General features: G+C 34.1%; 1 protein-coding gene and 1 long non-coding RNA gene across 2 annotated transcripts in view; both read right to left on the minus strand.

Moving 5' to 3' along the window:
* LOC145246872 (uncharacterized) overlaps nucleotides 1–14,247 on the minus strand; it is an 86,810-nt gene extending 72,563 nt beyond the window's left edge. Inside the window, exon 1 of the mRNA XM_080108737.1 lies at nucleotides 13,530–14,247. Within this exon, the coding sequence (XP_079964863.1) occupies nucleotides 13,530–13,710 (181 nt within the window). The 5' untranslated portion in view covers nucleotides 13,711–14,247. The remainder of the gene's footprint in view (nucleotides 1–13,529) is intronic.
* Nucleotides 14,248–15,266: 1,019 nt separating this feature from the next.
* LOC145246874 (uncharacterized) overlaps nucleotides 15,267–23,934 on the minus strand; it is a 129,156-nt gene continuing 120,488 nt past the window's right edge. The window contains exon 3 of the long non-coding RNA XR_013863201.1: nucleotides 15,267–15,349. This is a non-coding gene — a long non-coding RNA (uncharacterized LOC145246874). The remainder of the gene's footprint in view (nucleotides 15,350–23,934) is intronic.

The raw sequence follows: 23,934 nt of genomic DNA on the forward strand, positions 1-23,934 counted from the left end.
TACACGGAGTTAAAACACAAATAATCCGGATCGTAGTAGGTAGGCTAGGCGTAGTATCAAGTCGTCTGGAAGGACAATTGAAAAAACTACGAATCCTCGATGTTTTAGGTGGTCTTCAGACTTCTGCTATTGTAGATACCACCAACATCCTTAGGAAAGCCCTTTGAAGCTCCTGGTTTGGAGCCTGGATTGAGGGAAATCCTCTGGAAATGAATCCCATCCCTTTCCAGGGAGACGTTGTTAAATGAAATCAGAATTATTATTATTTTCGAATTAGTCTACTGCGCAAATTATTTCTCGTAATATATAACAATCAATAGAGGATTGATTCGACAATAATAGATACGCAATCTGCATAAATTAAAATATCATGATTAAGCGTATTGTACGACCAGGCTACGTCGGGCAGGCAGCTAGTAAACAATTAAAAAGAAAAATAACAACGTATTTAATTTCAGTGTTCAGTTCGATATCCAAGGCCGCGCGTCTCGCATCACTTCTCATTCGTCTCTTAATAACATCGATTTTGTCGCGAGCCGTCATCATATTCCACAGATTTTTCGTTTTTCTGTTTGTCAAGAACAGATGATGGACGCGTGTTTATTTCTGTCTTTTATATCGCGTCGATAGAATGAAAATACTTAAGGTTGCGTTTTCAAACACAGAGTAGAGAGAGAAAGAGGAGTGCGATAGAGAGAGAGAGAGAGAGAGAGAGAGAGAGAGAGAGAGAAAGAGAGAGAAAATAAAGATGAGGAAAAGTGAGAGATAGAGAAAAGAGAACGAAAGAAAGTTGTAAGAGGAAATATGGGAGTAAAAGTGAGAGATAGCGAGAGAAAGAAAGAGGGCGAAAAAAGAATAGGAGAAAATAGATAGATAGATAGAAAAATAGAGAGAGGGAGTAAGAATGAAAGAGAGAGAGAATGAGAGAGAGAAAGAGAGAAAGAGAGAGAGAATAAAGATGAGAAAAAGTGAGAGATAGAGAAAAGAGAACGAAAGAAAGTTATAAGAAGAAATATGGGAGTAAAAGTGAGAGATGGCGAGAGAAAGAAAGAGGGCGAAAAAAGAATAGGAGAAAATAGATAGATAGATAGATAAATAGAGAGAGGGAGTAAGAATGAAAGAGAGAGAGAGAAAGACAGAAAGAGAGAAAGTGGCAGAAGTAAATGAAGAAAGAGAGAAAGAGATAAAAGTAAAAAAACGAGAAAGAGAGGGAAAGAAAGAGAGAGAAATAGACAGAAAAACGAGAGAGAAATAAATAGAGAGAAAAGAGAAAGCAATAAAAAAGAGAGGGAGAGAAAAATAGAGAGGGAGAAAGAAAGAAAGAAAGTAAAAAAAGAGAGATAAAGAGAAAGAAAATAAGAAAGAAATGAAAAAAGAAAGAATGAGAGAGAGAGAAAGAGAAAAAAGAAAGAAAGAAAGAAAGAGAGAAATAGAGGAGAAAAGAAAGAGAAAGAAAGAGAGAGAGAGAGAGAGAGAGAGGGAGAGAGAGAGAATGAATTAAAGTGAGAAAGAAAGATAAAAAGAAACAGAGAAATAAATAAACAGAGATAAGGAGGGAGAGAAAAAGAGAAAGAAAAAGAGAAATACAAAAAGAAAGAGAGAGAGAGAAAAAGAAAGGGAAAAACGTGACAGATGAAAGATAGAGAGAGGAGAGAAAAAGAAAAAGAGAAAAAGGAGAGAGAGAAAGAGGGAGAAAGAGACAAGAAAGAGGAAGCAAGGAATAGAGAGAGGAGCAAGAAAGAGAAAGAAATAGTAGAAGAATGGAGAGAGGGAGAGAGCGAAGGAGGGGGAGAGGGGAGGGAGGTGGTGAGCGAAATCTCATCACTTGTCGGATGTCATGTGACGCCAAAGAAATAATAAAACCAAATACCTGTTAAAACTTTTTATATTTGGAGTCGCGTTGATTCGTTTTTCTTTTTCCTTTTGTTTTTTTTTTGGTCTCCCAACAAAAAGAGGCTGAACGTGTAAATTCACTCTTGTCCGTTCGTCCGTTCGTCTGTCCGCACTTTTATCAATAACTACGCCTTGGAATTTTGATATGAGTAAAAAAGTAACAGAACGGATTTTTCGGGAAAACTCTGGTTGCCCCCCCCCCCAGTGTTGTCTTTCAAAATTGATGCTTTGGATTTTTAAAAACTTTTTGAAAAGTTGTAACTAACTGATTTCTATATAATTTTGTTTGTCTATACTTTGCAATAACTTTTGGGTGTGCCCCAGGTGCTCTTTTAGGTCTAATAAAAACACTCCATTTTTGGGACTATTTTATCATATTTGTCCAAAATTTTCTGTGTATGTCTATTTAGCAGTTTACTATGGTGCTGAACTCAAATTTAAATATGTTAAGGCATTGGGGACTTTTGGGGCTAAATTGGCAGGAGGGGGCAAATAATGGACTTAGTAATTTCTTTTTTTTTTTGCATGGTGCAGAACATAAATTTACATATATTAAGGCCTAAAACTGCACCGTTTGTTCATTTTCACCAGGATTTGACGTCCCCTGGGGACTTTTGGGGCTAAAAGGAGAAAGGTAACTTTGTTTTTTTTTATGCCTCGTTCACTGTTCACTCACAGGGGACCATACGTGCTTCACTTTGCTTTTTTTCCCTAACTCTTTTCCACCGCAAACAAGGCAAACTTTACACTCGATTACATTCAAATACAAAACCTATCTAAGAACACTGCCAGATGCAAAATACCTTCGTGTGAAATTTCATAAAAATCAGTCAGCCTTTTTCGAGTCCATAGGGAACGAACTCTCTCACACATGGAGAAAAGTTCGTTTTATATAATAGTAAATAGGTATATTATTACGTTATTTAAAATAATTATTCCCGTTTAATTATCGATGCCACCCAAATGGCAGTGGTTTGTATTTTAGTCCTTATCAGATATAATAGTGTTTTTTATTATATAAATCGCATCTATCTGTTTAAATGTACGTATGTATGTATGTATGTATGTATGTATGTTTCGCTAAAACTTTCGACGGACGCGACGGAACCTAACGAGATCGATATCGTTTTGAAGATCGACATCTCGGACGACAAATATCGAAAAATTGGCCCAAAACAATAATCCATCACTCAAAACTCGCCCGTTTGTACAAGGAGGAGTCGATTTTTTCGCCGACATTTTAGCAAGTCATCCTCACCGTCGGACCATGAAGACATCGGCTAAGACGTCACGTTTGTTTTAACGTTTTTTCTTCTTTATGTTACGGATTCGAGCCTGCCTGCCTACTACCACTTTTTTCGGCGTTTCTTATTACACCATCTACACACCCGGGCACCCCCACTACTGTGGTTTTGACACCCCCTAAGATGTCCTTACTGCAGCAGCTAAACACCCGGGCAACGCCGAGCACCCCCGCTAGTTTTTTTTTATAAAGTATAATATTTCTTGTGAAATATTTATTTCTTCCTCAGTTTATAATCTCTTAATTTAAAAAAAAAATATTTCGCCTGTTTTCCTTTATTTATCATAAGTTATATTTACACGGTGTTGCCCAGGTGGACATATATTACCGCATGAATGAGTTAGAGAAAAAATAAAAACAAAAACAAAACAAAACAAAACAATCCACTCGTAATATGAGGCGCGTTTATCTCTGTATGTACATGTCTGCCCATCCGTCCGTCACATTTCTTTCAAATAACGTAAATTTATCTCGTTTCAAAATGTCAGAAATCTGAAATACTTTTAGAGTTAGAGAATCAATAATCTTTCTATACTCCTAATATTTTATTTTGTGTATTGATATTTATATTAAACCCGTTTTTTTCTATTTATTTAAAAAAATACAACTTTGTTATATATGGTCGTGTGTTATATTTTGGTTTCATTAAAAGAGTCTTATTATAAGTGATGTTATATCTTAGTAAGAGAGATGTTGTTGTAAGAGAGATTGTTCGTTTTATGAAGCGATTCATATATATTAAAAATGTTCTTTACTTAGACGTGTAGAAGAAGAAACTCTTAGGTTAATAGATGTGTTGCTATGTGAAGCTCTTAGAGTGAGGAGATAGTGTTCAGACAGTCTTAGTGTAGATATGAGATGTAGATTCACATTGTGGATATGAGATGTGTATGTCACGACATTTTATAACACAGACATATAATAACAATTCACTTTACCTTTTTGTAAGAATCACAAACACAAAGACGAGCTTTATCAAAACACATGTTGGGTTTATTTCTTCACGACCGGCCGTGGTTTTCTCATCAAGAATTAAAAGCTTCACATATTAAGTTTAAAAGTGATCGTCTCGCTTCTAGACGTTCGAATTTCAAACTCCAGACTCTCTCTGAGTTTTCTCACTGACTAACTATCTCACTAACTAACTAACTCTCACTTCCTATATTGATAAATCCATGCATGTCCGGCCACGTGAGCAAAATTCACGTGTCATCAACATGCGCAACTTTGCTCGTTTCCGACATTATGATTTCCCAATAACCTATTTTTTCTTTGATGTTTTTACAAAGGAATTCAACCTACATATCTAATTTATTTAACCAATATTTTATTATCCACATTCTTTCTAACAATTGAATAGTTTATTTATTATTTATTTCATCAGAATTAACAATTTACTGGACACTCCATTTAAACCTATTGTTCTTTAAAACTTATATCCAAGGTTCGATTTCTGCTTTCTCTCATTTTATTTTCATTTTAAGTAATCTCTCTATTTTTATACTTACATGAAAAGGGGACATCCCTTATCATGTAACACGTGGAATTGTATTCATCTGCAAAAGATCTTAGTTTTTTCTGTTTTATTATGAGATGATCATCTTTCGTTAACTATTACATATAATTATATTCATGCAGATATTCTAGATGATTTATACTTGCGTAAAAAGGTTATAGTAAACACAAACCTTTCTATATATATTTATGTATGCGTATTGTTGTGGTGGCAACCACTTATTTGCATATGCGAATAACATTATATAGCATATGCACGATTATTTATTTTTATTTTTTTAATCATTAATATATATTGGACCCAATATAATATGATGATAAATACGAAATCTGCATTGATCAAAATATTATATTTAAGCGTAATTTACGACCGGGCAATGCCGGTCGGCCTACTAGTTGAGAAATAAAGCGAATGCCATGATCGGAAATCGGAACCGAAACCTTCATTTCAATGTCTTACGAACTGAGTGGATCTACTAGTATATATTTTTAAATTTAAACTGGTAATGTTTTGAACATGAGTTTTTAGAGTTTTGAAACACTTACGGTTTGATAAAGAGGTATTTCCTCGAAATATATTATGGAACACAATGACACAATTTAGATCACTATATAGGAGCTGTGTCTAAACAAGTAAGATTTACTATCAAAATAATTTCATGTTCGTTCTCCTTCACAAGATTAACATATTTTCATCTATTGCATTTTGACATCTTTCTTTGATTTATCCATTTAGTTAAATATTTATCAGTGTCAGGCAAAATAGCAGTCATTCAATCTTTATTTGTTATTGATTGTCCTGTCAGATATAAAATCTTTCTTTATAAAGTGCAATATTTCATGCTATTTATTTATCTTTTGTCCGTTTTATTATCTTTTTATTTATTTCGACTGTGTTTACCCGTCGTTACCCGGCCGGAAATATATTGATGCATAAATAGTTAAAAGTACTGTACTTGCAATAACCCTTATCCCTGAGTGGCTTCCGGGCCTTGATAAGTGATGACCACCGTGTAAAAAAAAAAGAAAAACATAATCCACTCATAACAAAAGGAGCACGTTCCCAGTGTGTGCCTGGCCGTTTCACGTTTTCGCGGAAACTACTGGTCCGATCTGTCTGAATTTTTTTATGGACTTTTAATACGACTAGGTGTGTTGAACAAAGTTTTATAGTTCCCGCTCGATGAAAATTAGGGATTTATAGTGATTACTATGGATTAGTATTTAAGCTATACTTTTGCTCCAAAACTACCGGACGCTTATGGCTGAAATTTTGTATGCTTCTTTGTTATGGTTATGTGCAGTAAAGTAAATGGGATGGTATCCGTCCGATGCACAGTAGGAATCAATAAAGATTAATAGTATTTAATACGAAAGCAAGCACATATTTAAAAATGTCAATTAGTATTTAATGCAAAAATGAGCACGTAATTAACAATATTCAGTATTCAATTCTAAGTCAACAGGTAAAATTTTTTTACTTGTTAAAAGGCTAAAGCGTCTAGTACTAGCATAAATTGAAATAAAAGTGATGTCAGACACCATAAAAGCGCGCAACTGGTGAAAATAGCTGAACTATTAAGAAAAATTCTCGAGTGCGGAAACCAACTGAAATAATAATTACATTGTACAAGCAAACACGAACACGAGAAGAACATTAAGCGAAACCAAATTAACGAAAGAAAAATTCACACACATGTCCAAATAATGGCAGAAGCACCCGTTGGTTTTTATAAAATTATCAGAGCAGGAATTTAGAGTTTAAGAGTGGCAATGAATTTTATGACGATTTATGACAGAGAAATTTTACAGACAGTTTTAGGTTTACAATGGTTGAGAACAGTTACAGCTGGAGATTGTCGAATGCAGGTTGCGGCTAAAACATAGATGTGGATCTTAATGCTTAGAGAGTTGTTTCAAGGAATACTGCCACACACACAAAGCCCAATATGGAACAAGCCCGAAAGAACTGCGCTCATTATCGATGTCACAGTCCCAAATGATTTTGGCATTAATAGAGCTGAACGGGAAAGATAACAAAATATCAGGACCTAAAACATTATCTAAAAACTACATGGTCTCTGAAATAAAGAAACATTATACCAATCTTATTGGCAGATGGCCTTTACACTGCCAGTCACAACAAAGTATGTAAGTACCTCCATTGGAAGATCTGTGGAGAGATGCAATTTGACAGAGCAACGAACATCTGGGAACATGAACCACCACCAATAACATCAAACGTAAAAGTGATTGTGTTCTATGACAAAGATATACAGGCGGGCGGGCAGATACATAAAAGACAAAGCTATCAAACCAGATATTGTAATATGGAACAAGCCCGAAAGAACTGCGCTCATTATCGATGTCACAGTCCCAAATGATTTTGGCCTTAACAGAGCTGAACGGGAAAAGATAACAAAATATCAGGACCTAAAAAATGATCTAAAAACGACATGGTCTCTGAAAGAAATAAACATTATACCGGTTGTGATAGGAGCAACTGGTTTAATAAAAAAACCTTCAGAAATACTTAGAAGCAATCCCTGGAAGACCAAGCTGTAATGAAATACAAATAGCAGCCATAAAGGGAACAGCATCTATTCTTAAAAGAGCCCTCGGATATAAATTTAAATCATAACAGAATCAAGTGTTAGCTCCAGGAGGGAGCCCCTTGATATCTTAAAACTTACTAAAGTTAAATAAAAAAAATAAAAATGGATCTTTATCAATTACACAGCGATTAACATAAAATACAATATACGAAGTATTTTGTAATTCTTAAGTTTTTATTTACTTTTTTTTGTATTTAATACTAGCGGGGGTATCCGGCGTTGCCCGAGTGTTTGTTTCCGGGACGGGGGGGGGGAGTTTAAAAAAATGTTATGGTAGGTAAGTAGGAAGGATCAAACCCGGAGTCATGAGTAAAAATAGGAAAATAAAGTGTGAAAAAAAAAAAAAAAAAACATCTGCAACGTTAACAGTTCGCCCACCAAGAAAAGTCCATTCCAGTTGTTTAGGAAAAAAAAAAAAAAAAAAACGACTACGGTAGGTCGGCGCGAACGTGAAAATATAATGTGAATTGTCCAGCACGCTAACCACTACGCCACAGAGCACTGCAGCTTAGTTTAGTGATTTTAAATAACTTCACATGAAAGAACTACGAAGCCAAACCGGTGTTCTCTTCTCAACTGTTCCTTGTGAACGATCCCCAAACGGTGTTAAGTGGTGGCAGGGGAGGAGGAATTTATAAGAGAGAAAGTATTTTACCACTTCCATTGATCTTAACCGATTTTGGCCGTGACTTCTCAGTAGAAAAAGTATAGAAATCTAAGATTATCGAGGAATTTGAGAAATAATAAGCCTATAACACACCTCAGATATTGTTCTGCCGTTTGTGCATATTATATTTGCATGAAATATCTTGATTTTTAATCCTATTAATGTCAAAATCAGACGGGAAAAAATGAGTTCATTTTATTTATATAGATAGAAGATAGATAGAAGAGAAGATATTCTTAATTTCTAAGATAGTCTTATATGGCGAATTCTCTAATAGCCGTCGTGACAGAGGGGAACCAAAGAAAAGATATAAAGACTCTCTGAAGAAGTCCCTCGGTGACTGCCACATTGACCACTTCAAGTGGTCTACTCTCGCCGCTGACCGTGATACCTGGCGGCGTACTGTCCATATACTTGTGAACCTGTTCTCATCTCTTCAGTAGCCGCCAATGCGAGAGATAACAACATTGCCAGAAGAGAAGATGAAAGAGAAAAAAAAACCACGGTACACAACATTGAAGTCAGTGATGGTTGCCGAGAGAAGGGGAGTGCATAGTTGCATACTATAACCTTGCCCCCCCCCCAAAAGCTTTATTATTTTTTTTATTTAATCATCTTTGAAAGCGTGATAGTTGTCTATCTTCTGAGGATCCAAAAACTCTCTGAAATAATGAGACCACCACCGCAAAAGTCAGGATAACTTTTTGGAGGCTTCGTGAGAAATGAGTGATAAACGGCTGTTGTGATAACGCAAAGTTATTTGCAACAGTTATCAAAAGAAGCGGATGGTTTGATACTTGTGAAAATTAATGACTATCTACTACTACTACAACTACTACTACTACTACAACTACTACTACTACTACTACTACAACAACTACTACTACTACTACATAATATATAACATTAGTTATATATTATGGACGGAAGTCAGATAAGTGCTGACTTTGGACACCTCCAGAATGCATGAATATTATATTTATATTTATACAAACACTGAGACATGTGCATGCAAGTATTTTTTTTTTTCTAAAAAGGCTCACTTTTCTTGTAGAAAGGACGAGGCACTCATGAAGAATGAGATTACGCCATTTTGAATTTACAAGTAAAGCCACTAAAATTTAAATATTCGTATTAATAAATCGTATTAATTTTGATAAACAACACTAAAATTATTCTATTTAGTATTTTATTAATTTATTACTCATAATTAATCTATCTGTACATTTACTTAGGTAATATTAATAATTGTATTATCTGTAACAAATGCCTGTACATTTATTTAATTTTATACGAAACGAATTACAAAGTATATATATATATATATATATATATATATATATATATATATATATATATATATATATATATATATATATATATATATATATATATGAACAAATGATTAGTAAAACATGTTAAAAGACATCTTGAAAAAGAGTTAAAAACATATTTAATTTAAAAAAGGAAACACAAGATAAGTGGACAATCCACTTATCTTGTGTTTCCTTTTTTAAAATTAAATATGTTTTAAACTCTTTTTCAAGATGTCTTTTAACATGTTTTATTAATCGTTTGTTCATATTATAAGCTCTATTTCCTTTTCGGGTTTATTGAGCTTTTACATCTGGCTGAGTTTATTTTACTTGTAAATATTAACTCTTTAATATTTATAATATATTTTAAGTTTACCATTTTGATTACCTTGATAAACTTATTGTAATTTTATATATATATATATAAAATAAAAATTACAATTAAATTTACCAAAATGATCCAAGATGGTAAAATTAAAGTATATTATAATAATTAATATTTATAAAGTTATCTCAGCCAGATGTAAAAGCTCGATAAAACCAAGAAATTAAAGTATATTATAATAATTAATATTTATAAAGTTATCTCAGCCAGATGTAAAAGCTCGATAAAACCAAGTAGGAAATAGAGCTTATAATACGAGATCTATTTCCGGTCAAAGTAATTGTTGATTTTATCTGAATTTTATAGATAGAAACACTTTCCCCTCTTAAGTTCGTGAACTGGCGACGTGAGATTCGATCAGGATAATATATTTTCATGGCTGATTAAAAACTCATTTGTCTAGAAAAAAAACAGTTCCGTTGGAAAGTGTCTGTATTAGAGCTGGGCGTGCAGAGAGAACGGGCGACACGAAACAGATACGCGCGGGAACCAAAGAAAAAAAAAATATGGCCGATTTTAATAGTTATCAAACAACAATCGGTTCAAATTCTGTGGACGTCTTTTAGAGGAACAGTAAAAATATATTAAAGAGACGTGTCATGTGATTATCTGCCACGTGACTAGCACTTTTGCGTTACGTAAAGAGAAGATAACGAGTTACAAAATTATAGGTGAAAATACAACGCAAATACGTCACAAATAGAACATATGATTCGAGTTGATTCCACGTATATATACAAGGGAAATAGAAGAAATTATGTCTTAGAAGATTCTCTTTAATAAGTCGATGTTTGCGTGTAAATATCCTGGCAAGGAAAAATACTACTACCGTACACCAAAGATATTAATCCCTTGCATAGATTGTATTTTGGAAACAGAACAGATACTGACTTATTTCTGCCTTTTAAAAAGTGACATTGTAAATAGTAAGGTTACTTTATTTGGTAAAAAAGGGGAGTTTATTTCTTTCAAAACGGTCATGACAATGGAACCAGTATTTTATTACCCTGATTAAATAAAGCAATAAAAATTAATTAAAATTTGCTTTAACTCATTTAAATGTGCTTATAAAATATTATTTTCATAATTTTTGTTCGCTTTTTATCAAAATGTCTATATTATTTATTCTTACATAATCAGGCATTTAAATGCCCAGGAAACTATTCCACGTATATCAGAAAATATGATAAGATAAAGTGCTTAAAGAAATGAGAAAAAAATGAATCTATATTTCTTACACTTTAATCTATCTATATATCTATAAAAGTGAACGTGTCTGTGTTTCTGATAGGTTCATAAGAGTATTAGTTGAGGGGCAAAAATCAGAAGCTCACAGTATTAATGCTGGTGTCCCTCAGGGGCCCATCCTGGGCCCAACTCTTTTCCTGATCTACATTAATGATCTTTCAAATCACATCCTTACATCATTTGTAGACATTTATGCTGATGACACTTCCATTTATGGTAGCACATCTAAGACAGTAAACGACCAAGTTCTCTCTGATTCTCTCTCCTCTGATCTTGAGCACGTGGTACAATGGGGAAAGGAGTGACTGGTTACTTTTAATGCATCTAAAATCAAGCTTCTCTCTTTACATCATCAACATTCTGATCCATACCTGGCATCAATTGAAATGAATGGCTCTCATCTTCAGGAGGCCTCAAGTTTTGACAAGCTTCTGGGCTTGATCGCTACTCCTGATCTTAAATGGAACACGTGCATCAAATCTGTTGCCAAGGCCGCTGGAAAAATGGTGGGATCTTTCTATCGATCCAGTAGATATCTCACTGCTGATGCAATTATCTATCTATATAAGAGCCAGATACGTCCAAGGATGGAATACTGTTGCCACATCTGGGCAGGAACAGCTAGAAAGAACTTTTCCTGCCTTGAAAGAGTTCAAAATAGACTTCGTAGCCTCGTAGGAGATATCCTTTTCTCTTCCCTGCAACCTTCATCTCACAGAAGAGATGTTGTGAGCTTGTCTCTGATGTATCGTTATTTTCATGGAAAGTGTTCGACTGAGCTTCAGTCTATGGTCCCCCTCGCTAAACTTTCACAAGAAACACTCGTCTAGCTGTAAACACTATCAATAATTCCCCCCACTCTTTATCTGTGCCTAAACCTAAACGTAGATTCCATGAACAAAGCTTCTTTCTTAGAACTGCACGCCCGTGGAATTGTCTTCCGTTTTCCTGCTTTCAGGCTGAGTACATATGGTTGTCTTCAAGTCTAACATAAATAAGTTCTTGATAAGCCGTTCCATATAAGTTAACAAATTTACCGAATTTTCATTATTAATGATTACTATATTTTCCAATTTCTACTGTACACTCTTTAACCCTTATCCTTGAGTGGCCTCTTGGCCTTGATAATGTGGTTATGCCTGCGTAAAAAAATCAAAACACATCTGTGTATTTGTGTGTCTGTGTGTCTGTGTACATTTCCCTACGCAATAACTCTGTCAATTTTTAGTCTACATCACAAATATCTTTCATGTTATTTATCTCATGTATTGATCCTCTTAATTCACGTACAGACAGATATGATATCATAGCACACGATGTTACATCACAACAGTGGATTCCAAACAGCTGCCGGCAAACTTCTAAAACAAATTTAACAACAAGCGAAATCAAATAAACCTAAAATTGGATTTTTACATGAATTCCTAAAGCACTCCTGAAAGTACCTCACTTCTGACGTGTTCTCCTACGCGTATACTGAAGCGGCACTAAACGTAAACGCATTTAGCCGGATTCCTTCGAATGAAGAAGTTTCATGGGAGTAGGAAATTCACAGGCGGTCTCTAGCCGCATAACATAATTAAAGCGTTTGAAATCCGCAGGAAACCCTAACCCTAACTCTAACCCCTAAACCCTAACATTAACCGTAACTGTAACTCTAAACCCCAAACCCTAACCTGTAACCCTAACCCCTAACCCTAATCCTAACCCCTAACCCTAACTCCTAACTCTAATCCTAACCCTAACCCTAATCCCTAACCGTAAATCCTAAACCTAGACCCTAAACCTAACCCCATAAAACACAAAGGAACATCACATGGAACCATGAAAACTGAAGCTGTATAATTGTAAGTTATACCTCCTTGCTCTCCTGCCTTCCGCCGCCCCTTTGTGTGCGTGTCACCATAAACTGGCACCACACCAAATAAGTGCAGAGGCTTGAGGAGAGAAAACACTAGCCAGACCCCCGTATAAGCACAAAGAGGACTGGGACATTAAGGAGGCTTATTGCCATCCAAATTCCAGTGAAGGTCAATGGTCGCTACTAACGAGAAATCAATGGTAAGCGGTTGTTGGGAAAGAGCAAATCCACTTGTAAAGGCTATTAGGTGTGGAGCGTACTGGGGCTTGTTGTCACTCAGGCTCCAGATAACATCACAAGTTGTTCTCAAAGGGGAATCTTTGATGATAGTTGGTTGTTTTTGTTTTACGGCATATCAACCCCTTTTCAGGTTATTTAATGCCGAATCCAGTGATTGTGAAGAAAATTTTTTTAATAGAATATATTTGTTATTTTCAAGTCGGTTTGTATTTAACCCATTGTTGGGACCCTAACAGGTATTACCACTCCGGGTCAGAGTTGACCAGGGAGCAATGGCAATTAAAGGGTGGCTCTACACTCCCTAAGGCCTGCAAGTTGGGGCCTCACCATCGGATATAGTTTAAGGTCATATCCAGGACCCTTTGATGGTGACTTATGTGACTACTCCTAGTGAGTAAAAAAATAATAATAAATAATAATAATAATAAAAAAACCCAGAAAAACTGAAAAAAAAAAATATAGGAAAGAAGAAATCGTCTGACTTACCTAAGTCGTCAATATGCTCGGACATTGTGAGGGAGACGATGACCAATAGGACACTCATGGTGAGCATAGTCATAAAAACCACCATGACGACGCGGGCAATAATTCTCTGTTTCTTGGTCGGTTCTCTCTTGGTGAATCGTTTGACAACCTCTTTGCAGCTGGTCGTTGTCCCGGCGCCCATCTTGTAATAGATCGATTCGCCGGCTTCCAACTGACAGGAGAGGATCTCAATGGAGTCATCGTGTTCCGTGGTGAGATCCGAGTAGATCTGGAGCTCGTACGGCTCGTACACGTGGCGTTTCGCTTTCTCTTCGTCCTCGACCTCTTCCTCTTCTTCTTGCTCTTCGTCGTCTTCCTCTCTCGAGCCGGTGGTGGCCAGCGCTTCTGCAGAGGTATCCAGCTTGAGGCTCGGGGGTCAAGAAGCAAAAGCAAGACCAACTATAACGAGATGGGACGGTCGAGATCCACCTTAATCCACTGAGAAGGAACGTCGACCCGGCAAATGTTCAAATGGGTAAAAACCGACTATTTTATTTAAGATATGTGTTTTTTTTTTTTAAAACGGAGGGCTATAAATTTTTAAATATATCTGTAACCCTTTTTATTTGCCATTAAACAAAAGAGAGAATTGTCCAGAAGTTAAAATTTGTTACCAGAAGCCAGATATACTCACACTAAAGAGAGTGTAAATATTAGTCCCGCGAATGATTTGAATTGATATTTTTTAATATAGAAAAAAATAAATAAATAAGACGAGTGTAGACTCTTTTTTATTTTAATTAATTATTTAATTAATTAATTTTTAATTAATTATTAAATTTTAATTAATTATTTAATTATATGTTATTATATGATATTGAAAAAAAAAAAAAAAGAAAAAAAAAAAAAGAGAATTGTCCGGAAATTAATTTTTTTGCTGGAAGCTAAACTTTCTTAACGGAAGTCAGGTATTCTTACGAATGTCAGTCCAGCATGACTTGGAGTCATAATCTTAATAGAAGCAAAATTAAGATAATTAGGTATAGACTCCTTTCTATATTAGTTAATTATTTAATTATATGCTATATTATCTTTAAAACCCCAAAGATTATCCAGAATGTTAATTTTTTCCCCGGAAGCTAGATATTATCAAGCTAAAATAATTATGATTATTAGTCCAGTGAATGATTTCGAATAATATTCATAACAGATACAAAACTAATTTGAGCCTCTCTCAATTATTTAATTATATACTATATGATCTTGAGTATGTAAAACGGACAGGGGAAAACAATGGGGGGAAAAACTCTTAAAAAACATAACAATTTCTAGCCTATATTTTTAGCAAGAAGAAGCCATCCTTTATATAAACGAACCTTGCGTCTATATCTTTTATAGTTAAATGGTAAGCGTTAGATTTGTACAGATACACACAACTATTAATAATAAAAATGAACAGGTGATGTCTAGAAGGAATGGTGGAAGCGTGCAGAAAAAAAAGACGGATGAAACCGTTTGATGATGATTTATTGAAATTATTAGTCGCTGGAAATATTGGTTGTATTTACTTTATAAAAACATTTCTGAAGTTTTTATCTTTTAAAGATAACAAAAAAAAACATCCGTGTTTTTAGCCGGCATCCATGGTAGATCGTCTGGGATGAAGTATCCGCTATAGGTTTTTCTTACAAGACCGGAAGTAACGGCCACATCCGATAAAAAGTAATAATTCTTTGTCCTAGGAGGTGATTCTTTGGATATATGTAAATATTTTTTTTTTTTTTTAGTATTTTTTAGTTTCTCTTTGCATGTCCTCCAGAGGGTCGTTCAATCGTTTCATTCTGTAAAGTAAAAAAAAAAAAAAAAGAAAAACGAGAAAATATTAAGAAATGAAAAGAAAAAAATATTGCATAATTTGTATAACTTATATTTTGAAACTTTCAATTAACTAAAAAAAAACAAAAAACATTCGAACTACTTTTGGAATGAATTAAAAATAAAAGATAGAAGAAAAAACTTGAAAATCGGGAAACTAATCAACTAATACACTAGGATACAGTGTCCTCTTAAATAGTAAAAATATAGAAATGTTTGCGGGAACGAATAATCTATATGAATAATTGTATATTAAAAAAAAAAAAGAACAGCCCCAGATCAATAATATCAATTACGGATATAGTCGAAATATTTTAAAATGCTTAGGATAGCAGACTTTAAATTTTAAATATGTACATTTCTAAATGTGTGTGTGTGTGTGTGTGTGTATATATATATTAATATATTATATAAAAAAGTCCGCCCACCTAATTCATAATAAGCCACCACGTGACCGTGTTCTATATATATATATATATGTATATATATATATAACTACTTAATAGTATACGAAAGAATAGATTTATGTGTAAACTGTAAGTATTTACTTCAAAAGTGCTCAATACGTAGGTAGAGCTAGTTAGTAATTTATAAAATATATATGGCGATTAATTTTATATTTTATATAAAAACGATAAACAACCACAGAATTCGCGCATAAGCCTGAGGAGTCCTAGAGTGGATGAAACGCCGAATATTCAGTGTAGCTTAATCGCCATATATATTTTATAAATTACTACACACACACACACACACACACACACATATATATATATATATATATATATATATATATATATATATATATATATATATATATAATTAGTTTGTTTGTTTGTTTTCGTTTTAGAGAATATCAACCCTTTTCAGGTTATTTAATGCCGAATCCAGTGATTTTGAAGAACAATTTTTTAATAGAGTATATATATATATTTTTTTTAAAAGTCGGTTTCTATTTAGCCCAGAGTCGGGGCCCTAACAGGTACTACCACACCGGGTCAGAGTTGACCTGGGAGCAATGGCAATTAAAGGGTGGCTTCACACTCCCCAAAGCCCGCAAGGTGGAGCCTCACCATCGGATATAGTTTAAGGTCATATCCAGGATCTATATAGAATTAGGAAAAGGAAAAAAAAAAAAAAAACATAATTTCTACAACACAACATGCCTGAGGATGATAGAAGTAGCTCTGTCGAAAGCGCTCGCTATGGATCCAACTTATGCAATTTTGAAAAAAAAAAAAAAAAAAAAAAAACACAAAACACACACACACAAAGAAAACTATTCTGAGATTGAAGAAGATGAAAAGGAAGATAATAAAGTAGAATTATTCCGTGCTCTTCAATAACATTTGTCTGAATAAATAAAACAGTAGATGTATGCAGTAGATGTGTTACATGTGAAAATATCTAAGCGATACACTCTTAAACTATTGATTACATGACACTGAAATTAACAGAAAATGGAAATCATTAGGGCTATGACAACAGCATATTCTTTTCATTGTTTTGACTCTCAAGTGTATATCCGTTGATATCTTATATGCTTTTATATAGAGTGATGTGCTTCTCGATTTACTGTGTCTAACTGTGTCGGATATATACTCTAGAGTCAACACAATGAAAATAAAATGCTTTTGTCATATCCCTAATTTACCCGGTAGATTAATTCGCAATAAATAAATAAATAAAAAAAATGATAATGATAATGTCGTTCATCTAATCCCGTCCGTATCTGTTTACAATATTATATCAGCTAATATTTGGGCTTGACGATGAATGGCCTGGAAAAGTCACTTCCGATTAGTGTTTAGTTTAAAAATATGCAAACGAAGAAATGATTTGCAGCGATTTTAAATAGTACCTCTTCTTTTATCGTAGATTGAACTCGTTAATAAGAAAAAATTAAAATAAAACGGTGAGGTACACCCGGGATTGAACAGGGGGATCATTGTTTTGACTCTCGAGTGTATATCCGTTGATATCTTATATGCTTTTATATAGAGTGATGTGGTTCTCGATTGATTATTTTTTTTTTACATGATAGTAACCACTTATCAAGGCCCGGAAGCCACTCGGGGATAAGGGTTATTGCGTGTACAGTAATCAATGGGATAATATCGTAGTAATCGTTAGTAATGGAGATTTGATAAAGTTTCTTACTTAAGGGGGCGGTTTATCAGGAATTTGTTTATGTTGGACTTGAAGACATCCCATTTGTAGTCAGGTGGGAAACAGGCAACCGGAAAAGAGTTCCACGGGCGTGCACTTCTAAGAAATAAGCTTTGTTCATGGAATCTACGTTTTGATTTAGGCACAGATAAAGATTGAGAGAAATTACTGACAGTGGTTTCAGCTAGACTGGTGTTTTTCGTGAAAGTTTGGCGAGTGGGGGCGAGAGATTGGAGCTCAGACGAGCACTTGCCATGGAAATAACGATAAAAAATGGGGCTAGAACAACCGCAACTGTGTCGATTATATACTTGAGAGTCAAAGCAATGAAAAGAATATGCTGTTGTCATAGCCCAAGTAATGATACGCAAAGGATGATGTACAACGAATAAAATCTTTGTTTGGATGGAAGAATAACGCGTACAGAAATATGTCGGCAAGTTGAAATGCAAAATGTTCATTACAACTTGTCCACATATTTCGATTACTTTTGCACATTAGCAAAAAAAAAAAAAAAAAAATTCTTATCTATCTGTTGATAGCTCAAACAGCAGGGAATGCGACGAGAGCGCTAAATGTTTTTGTTTCGATTCTAGCAGATGGCATCCAAATCATTTTTTGTAAACTTTTGAAATCACTACTATATATTAGGTACAATATAATAATTAATAGAGAATTAGCTCTGTAATAATAAATAAGAAAACTGCATGAATTCAAATATGTTTAGACGAACGAACAAGGCGGGACGCCCCGTTCTGCATGACTTAAAATATATTTAAGCGTATATTTCGACCGAGCAAGTCCGCCCCCCCCACCCACCCGCTAGTTAAAAATAAAAGGATAGATAGTTCGTATGGCCAGCAGGCATGACAGACTAAAGTGTTTTCTTAAACATTGTAAATACAGAAATATGAAGACAGACAACTTAAAGAATCATTAAATAAGCTAGGCTACAGCACAACAACGACAAACGAACTAAGATTAAAAACAAAAGTTTGTTGCAATCGTATAATATATATATATATATATATATATATATATATATATATGTATATATATAATTTATATATATATATGTATATATATAATTTATATATATATATAATTTATATATACAATTTATATATATATATAATTTATATATACATGTATATATATAATTTATATATATATAATTTATATATATATGTATATATATATAATTTATATATATGTATATATATATAATTTATATATATATATATATATATAACTACTTCATTTACTTACATAAATTTAATATACGAAAGTATAGATTTATGCGTAAACTTTAAGTATTTACTTCAAAAGTGCTCAATATAATTTATATAGATATGTATATATATAATTTATATATATATAATTAATTTATATGTATATGTATATATATAATTAATTTATATATATATATATATATATATATATATATATATATATTAGTGTAGGGACGATTTATCGGAATCGGAATCGGGAATCGAAAAAATCGGAATTTTGGGAGGTATCGAAATCGGAAAAATTTGTGCCTATTTGCCGATGCCGAAAACGATTATTTTAATTGGCTTTTTTATTTGATTTTCTTAAAAAAAACTATTCTACGGCTGATATTAATACTAAAGGAATGAATATATATTTATTTTAAACTTTTAGTAAAACTAAAATCGATAGATCATCCCTCATAAGTGTATCCTTACGTTTAAGAAAATACCTGCACATTTTACATGTTTTTATGGTAATCTTGAAAAATAACGTCTATTTCAGAAGCCGTTTTTTTACATGGGAAGGTTGGGGATGTCTATTCCGAAAGCCGTTCTTAACATAGGAAGGTTGAGGTGCTTATTCGTTGTAAACGTACCCGAAAACCTATAAAAGTCGACATTTCCAATGCGAACGGTGAGTTGAACTTATATAAAAAAAATACCATAAAGGTATACCGAATCGACACTTTTCGTTTAAAAATTATTTCGTTTTTACTAATAAGCTGTTATTTTTATATAAAAAAATGACTTCCTTTTTTTATACATAAAGAGTACGATTGTTTGATGTTATTCTTTCGATTACTTGAGACAATATATATATATATATATATATATATATATATATATATATATATATATATTGAGACAAGTGCTATTAAAAAGCACATATTTTTTTTTGTTTCGCTATTTTTCTTTTTTATCTTCTCCAATCTCCGAATAATTTTTTTCATATATATATATATATATATATATATATATATATATATATATATATATATATATACATATTTAAAATCAAAACTTTACTACCCTAGGCATTTCGAAATATTGCAAAGCGAAAATAATATTAATAGATTAAAAATACTTGAAGCATTATATATTAAGACAAAAATGTCTCCGATAAATAGTATTAATTACGAGTACTGTTGAAATATTTTGAAATGCCTGGGGTAGTAAAATTAAAAATTTTTTATACGTACATATGAATAAAATAAAAAAATTGTCCACCCACCTAACTCGTAATAAGCCAACACTGACCGTGACACACACACACACACACACACACACACACACACACACACACATATATATATATATATATAGTAATTTATAAAATATATATGGCGATTAAGCTACACTGAATATTCGGCGTTTCATCCACTCTAGGATTCGTCAATCTTATGCGCGAATTCTGTGGTTGTTTATCGTTTTTATATGCCCCTCTTCTGTTGATGATTTTAGTTAGCCAATCAGCTTACTAGTATCCACCGCGCCCCTTCCTATCAGCCAATGGGCATGCATTTTATCGAACAAAGGATCTGTTTTAAAACTAGTTTAGTGGTTTAAGGCATACATTACATTTTCTTTATATATATATATATATATATATATATATATATATATATATATATATATATATATATATATATATATATATATATGACTTCTGTTGCCGGGGTTTGAATCTCTCGACTGGCGTTGATCGTGACACCCTACACTGATGATTAACGAAAGGATGAAGCACTAGTGTCTGTAGGTATTTTATTGTTATAGTAAATAATATATATATATATATATATATATATATATATATATATATATATATATACATTGAACTTATAAAAGGGAGAAAATGTTCTTTCTTCTGCTACACATCCTTAATAAATTTTCTTTTAACGATTTAAGTTTTTTTTTTCCGCTCGGACATTCGGGCTCTATTAAAAGAAAAAGTTTCGATCAAAGAGGTGAGAACAAAACATAAGGAAAGACGATGGAAATAATGGCGTGCAGCCAAGCAGACAATTACTCACCGGTTGAAAATTTCCGGCGGTCATTTTTACATCACTTTATCCGACAATCAAAGAATTGATACCTTCCTCAGCTGGGCGTCTAATTGCGTATCTTTAGCAACACAGGGAAAACTTGGCGCGATCTGACTGTTCCCCCCCCCGCCAAAAAAAACAAAACATGGACGCTGCAGGGTATCCCCAAAATATCTATCTAGGTCAAACATATTATTATATACTCAGCAGTACAGTATCGGTGTAATTTGTATAATGTTCGTACTACAGGTTTCATCTTTAGTGTTATTCCTAAAACGCTTCAACAGATGTAACCTTTGGCCTTGTTCATGTAGATCTTGTCCAACTCTAGAACCTGTCTATCGAACACGGGAAACTGTACTATTTTCGAACAGCACCCATAGGGGTAGCATGCTCTCGTTCCGTCATCTATGACCGGGTAGAAGTTTTAAGTAGTTCGCTATTGTATTCTCAGTATCGCTCGCACTGAGTCTATCAGAACTCGTGGCGCAATGGATAGAGTACTAAGTCGAAATTCACTTCTAAGTAACGTTTGGATATGATCCCTGGAAAGAGATACAATGACTCCAAAGAGAAAGTCCGCACTCAATCTCCAACTACGCTTCTCCATAATCAGCACTGCTTGAGTCCAGCGGCAAGAAGTCCAGGACGATTGGAAAGATAAGTTGAAATAAGCGGGGAGTACATACAGCACTTGGAATTCCCAAATGTCACCCATTTTTGTACTGACCAGACTCAACGTTGCTTAACTTCAGTGGTCAAAGGAAAACCGATGTGTCCATGTGATTATACCATATATACAGTGGCGAAGTTAATTTTTTTGAATTGACTAGGATACTTCAATTAAAAGAACAGGCAAAATTATCTATCTATATATCTATAAAAGTGAACGCGCCTGTCTGTGTGTCTGTGTGTCTGTGCACATTTCCCTACGCAATAACTCTGTCAATTTTCATTTTACAGACTCGAAATTTGATATACAGGGTACTGAGATTTGGGAAAATCTTTGTAATCCCTTTTCGGCCAGAAATTTGGCTGTTAAGGGGTCAAAGTTCAACGATTTGACCTTTGAGAACCCTACCAAACTCCTCCGGGTATTTTGGGTATAAACAATTCAAATTTTAGATATAGGTTCCTCGGACATGGATCTAACTTAATAACTTCATTTGAGCCCCAAACAATAAATGTTCATGGGTCATAATAGGGGTCAAAGTTAAAAAAATTGACCGCTTTTTTTTTTTTTTGCTCAGCATATACCTCAAAACACCCGGGCAACGCCGGGCTGAAATGCTAGTAGAGTATTAAAAGCGAATCAAACGAGGTATATGTTGTTTAAACAGTTGCACTCGGTTTAGCTTAAATTTGCAATTTTTGAAAAAATAGCAAGTGCGGACTTTCTTTTTGGCGCCATGTATATATCGTTTGAAGCAGCTGAGCGGTCTTTGCTTCAGTTCGAGTAATAAATCTGATATGTCGCAGTATGGATGAGTATCGAAGTAGAAGTAGGAGGTTTTAGCGTAAGGCTTGTTTACATTTCGATATCCGTCCCGAATCTCTCTACGAGCCGGTATTTATAGCTTAACCAGCCAATCACAATATTGTATGAGGAAATACCCGGATGTACTTACATTCATTGCATCTTATTTAAAGCCATACATAAATTGTGTACCTAACACACACACACACACACACACACACACACACACACACACACACACACAAATTTCCCCCACTCTTTATAAGTGCCTAAATCAAAACGTGGATTCCATGAATAAAGCTTCTTTCTTAGAACTGCACGCCTGTGGAACTCTGTTCCGTCTGCCTGCTTCCCACCTGACTACAACTTAGATGTCTTCAAGTCTAACGTTAACAAATTCCTAATGAACCGCTCCCTTAAGTAAACACTTCATCAAATCTCCACACTAACGTAATGTACTTTCAATAACCCTTATCCCTGAGTGGCTTCCGGGCCTTGATAAGTGGTGACCACTGTGTAAAAAAAACCCCAAAAAAACAAAAAAAACAAAAAACAAAAACACACACACACACATATATATATTGTATTTTGTGTACAGGAAGTTGTTAGATGAGCTAAGTCATTGGTACCGTCGGTTTCGCGCCCGATAATTAGGACCGTTGAGAGAGCTTGATACGGACCATCTTGCATGGGTTGAGCATCAGTTTTTGAGTAGCATAAGAGATTCAAGGAAGGCAGGAAATATGTGAGGGGTTATGAGGTGTGTGGGAGGAGTACAGAAGTCAGGTCACTAGAGTTGATTGGCAAAATAAAGAATTTCATGGATAAGGACAGTCGTGCGTGTATAGAGACAATACGTGCACAGTTTGATGTCAGTGTGGGAACTGTACACAATTATACATGAGGAACTGAAGATTCGGAAGATTTGCGCGAACTTTACCTCAAGGGTTATCTGAAAAGATCACAGACTACTTGACCAAGATGGGCATCAAGATAGTTCCTCACCCTCCCTATAGTCCAGACCTTGCTCCCTGTGACTTTTGGTTATTCCCTAAGCTCAAGGAGAACCTTAGAGGCTAGCGTTATGAGACAATCGCGATGAAACAGACTATGACGAGGCCCATTGACATGATCACATGGGATCTTCCAGAAGTTGTTGGAACGGCACAACAAGTGCATTGCAGCCGGAGGAGATTACTTCAAAGATTAGTAGAGTTTCATATGTGTACTATCAATAAAAGTGCCCATACTAAAAATTCTGGAAACTATTGAAGTCACCCAGTATGTGTGCGCGTATGTGCGTATGTGCGTATGTGTGTGTGTGTGTGTGTATGTGTGTGTGTATATGTATGCGTTTGGTTTTGTAAGGTATGTTTAAACGATGAATACTCGACAAAATGTACAGGTAAAAATGGAAGTAGAATAGAAGCAAACAGACAAACTTAAAAAATTAACACGCAGACATGGTTTGATACTATATATTTCTCTCATGCATATAATGTGTTAAATGAGGGTCTTTCAAAAGTAATGAATCCTATTTTTTAACTAAAAAAATGTAAAAGAGTTACGAAGACGGGAGTAGTACCATT

Source organism: Euprymna scolopes, chromosome 24 (assembly GCF_053919585.1).
Source record: "Euprymna scolopes isolate OS-2025 chromosome 24, ASM5391958v1, whole genome shotgun sequence".
In the NCBI taxonomy this organism is placed as follows: Eukaryota; Metazoa; Mollusca; class Cephalopoda; order Sepiida; family Sepiolidae; genus Euprymna; species Euprymna scolopes.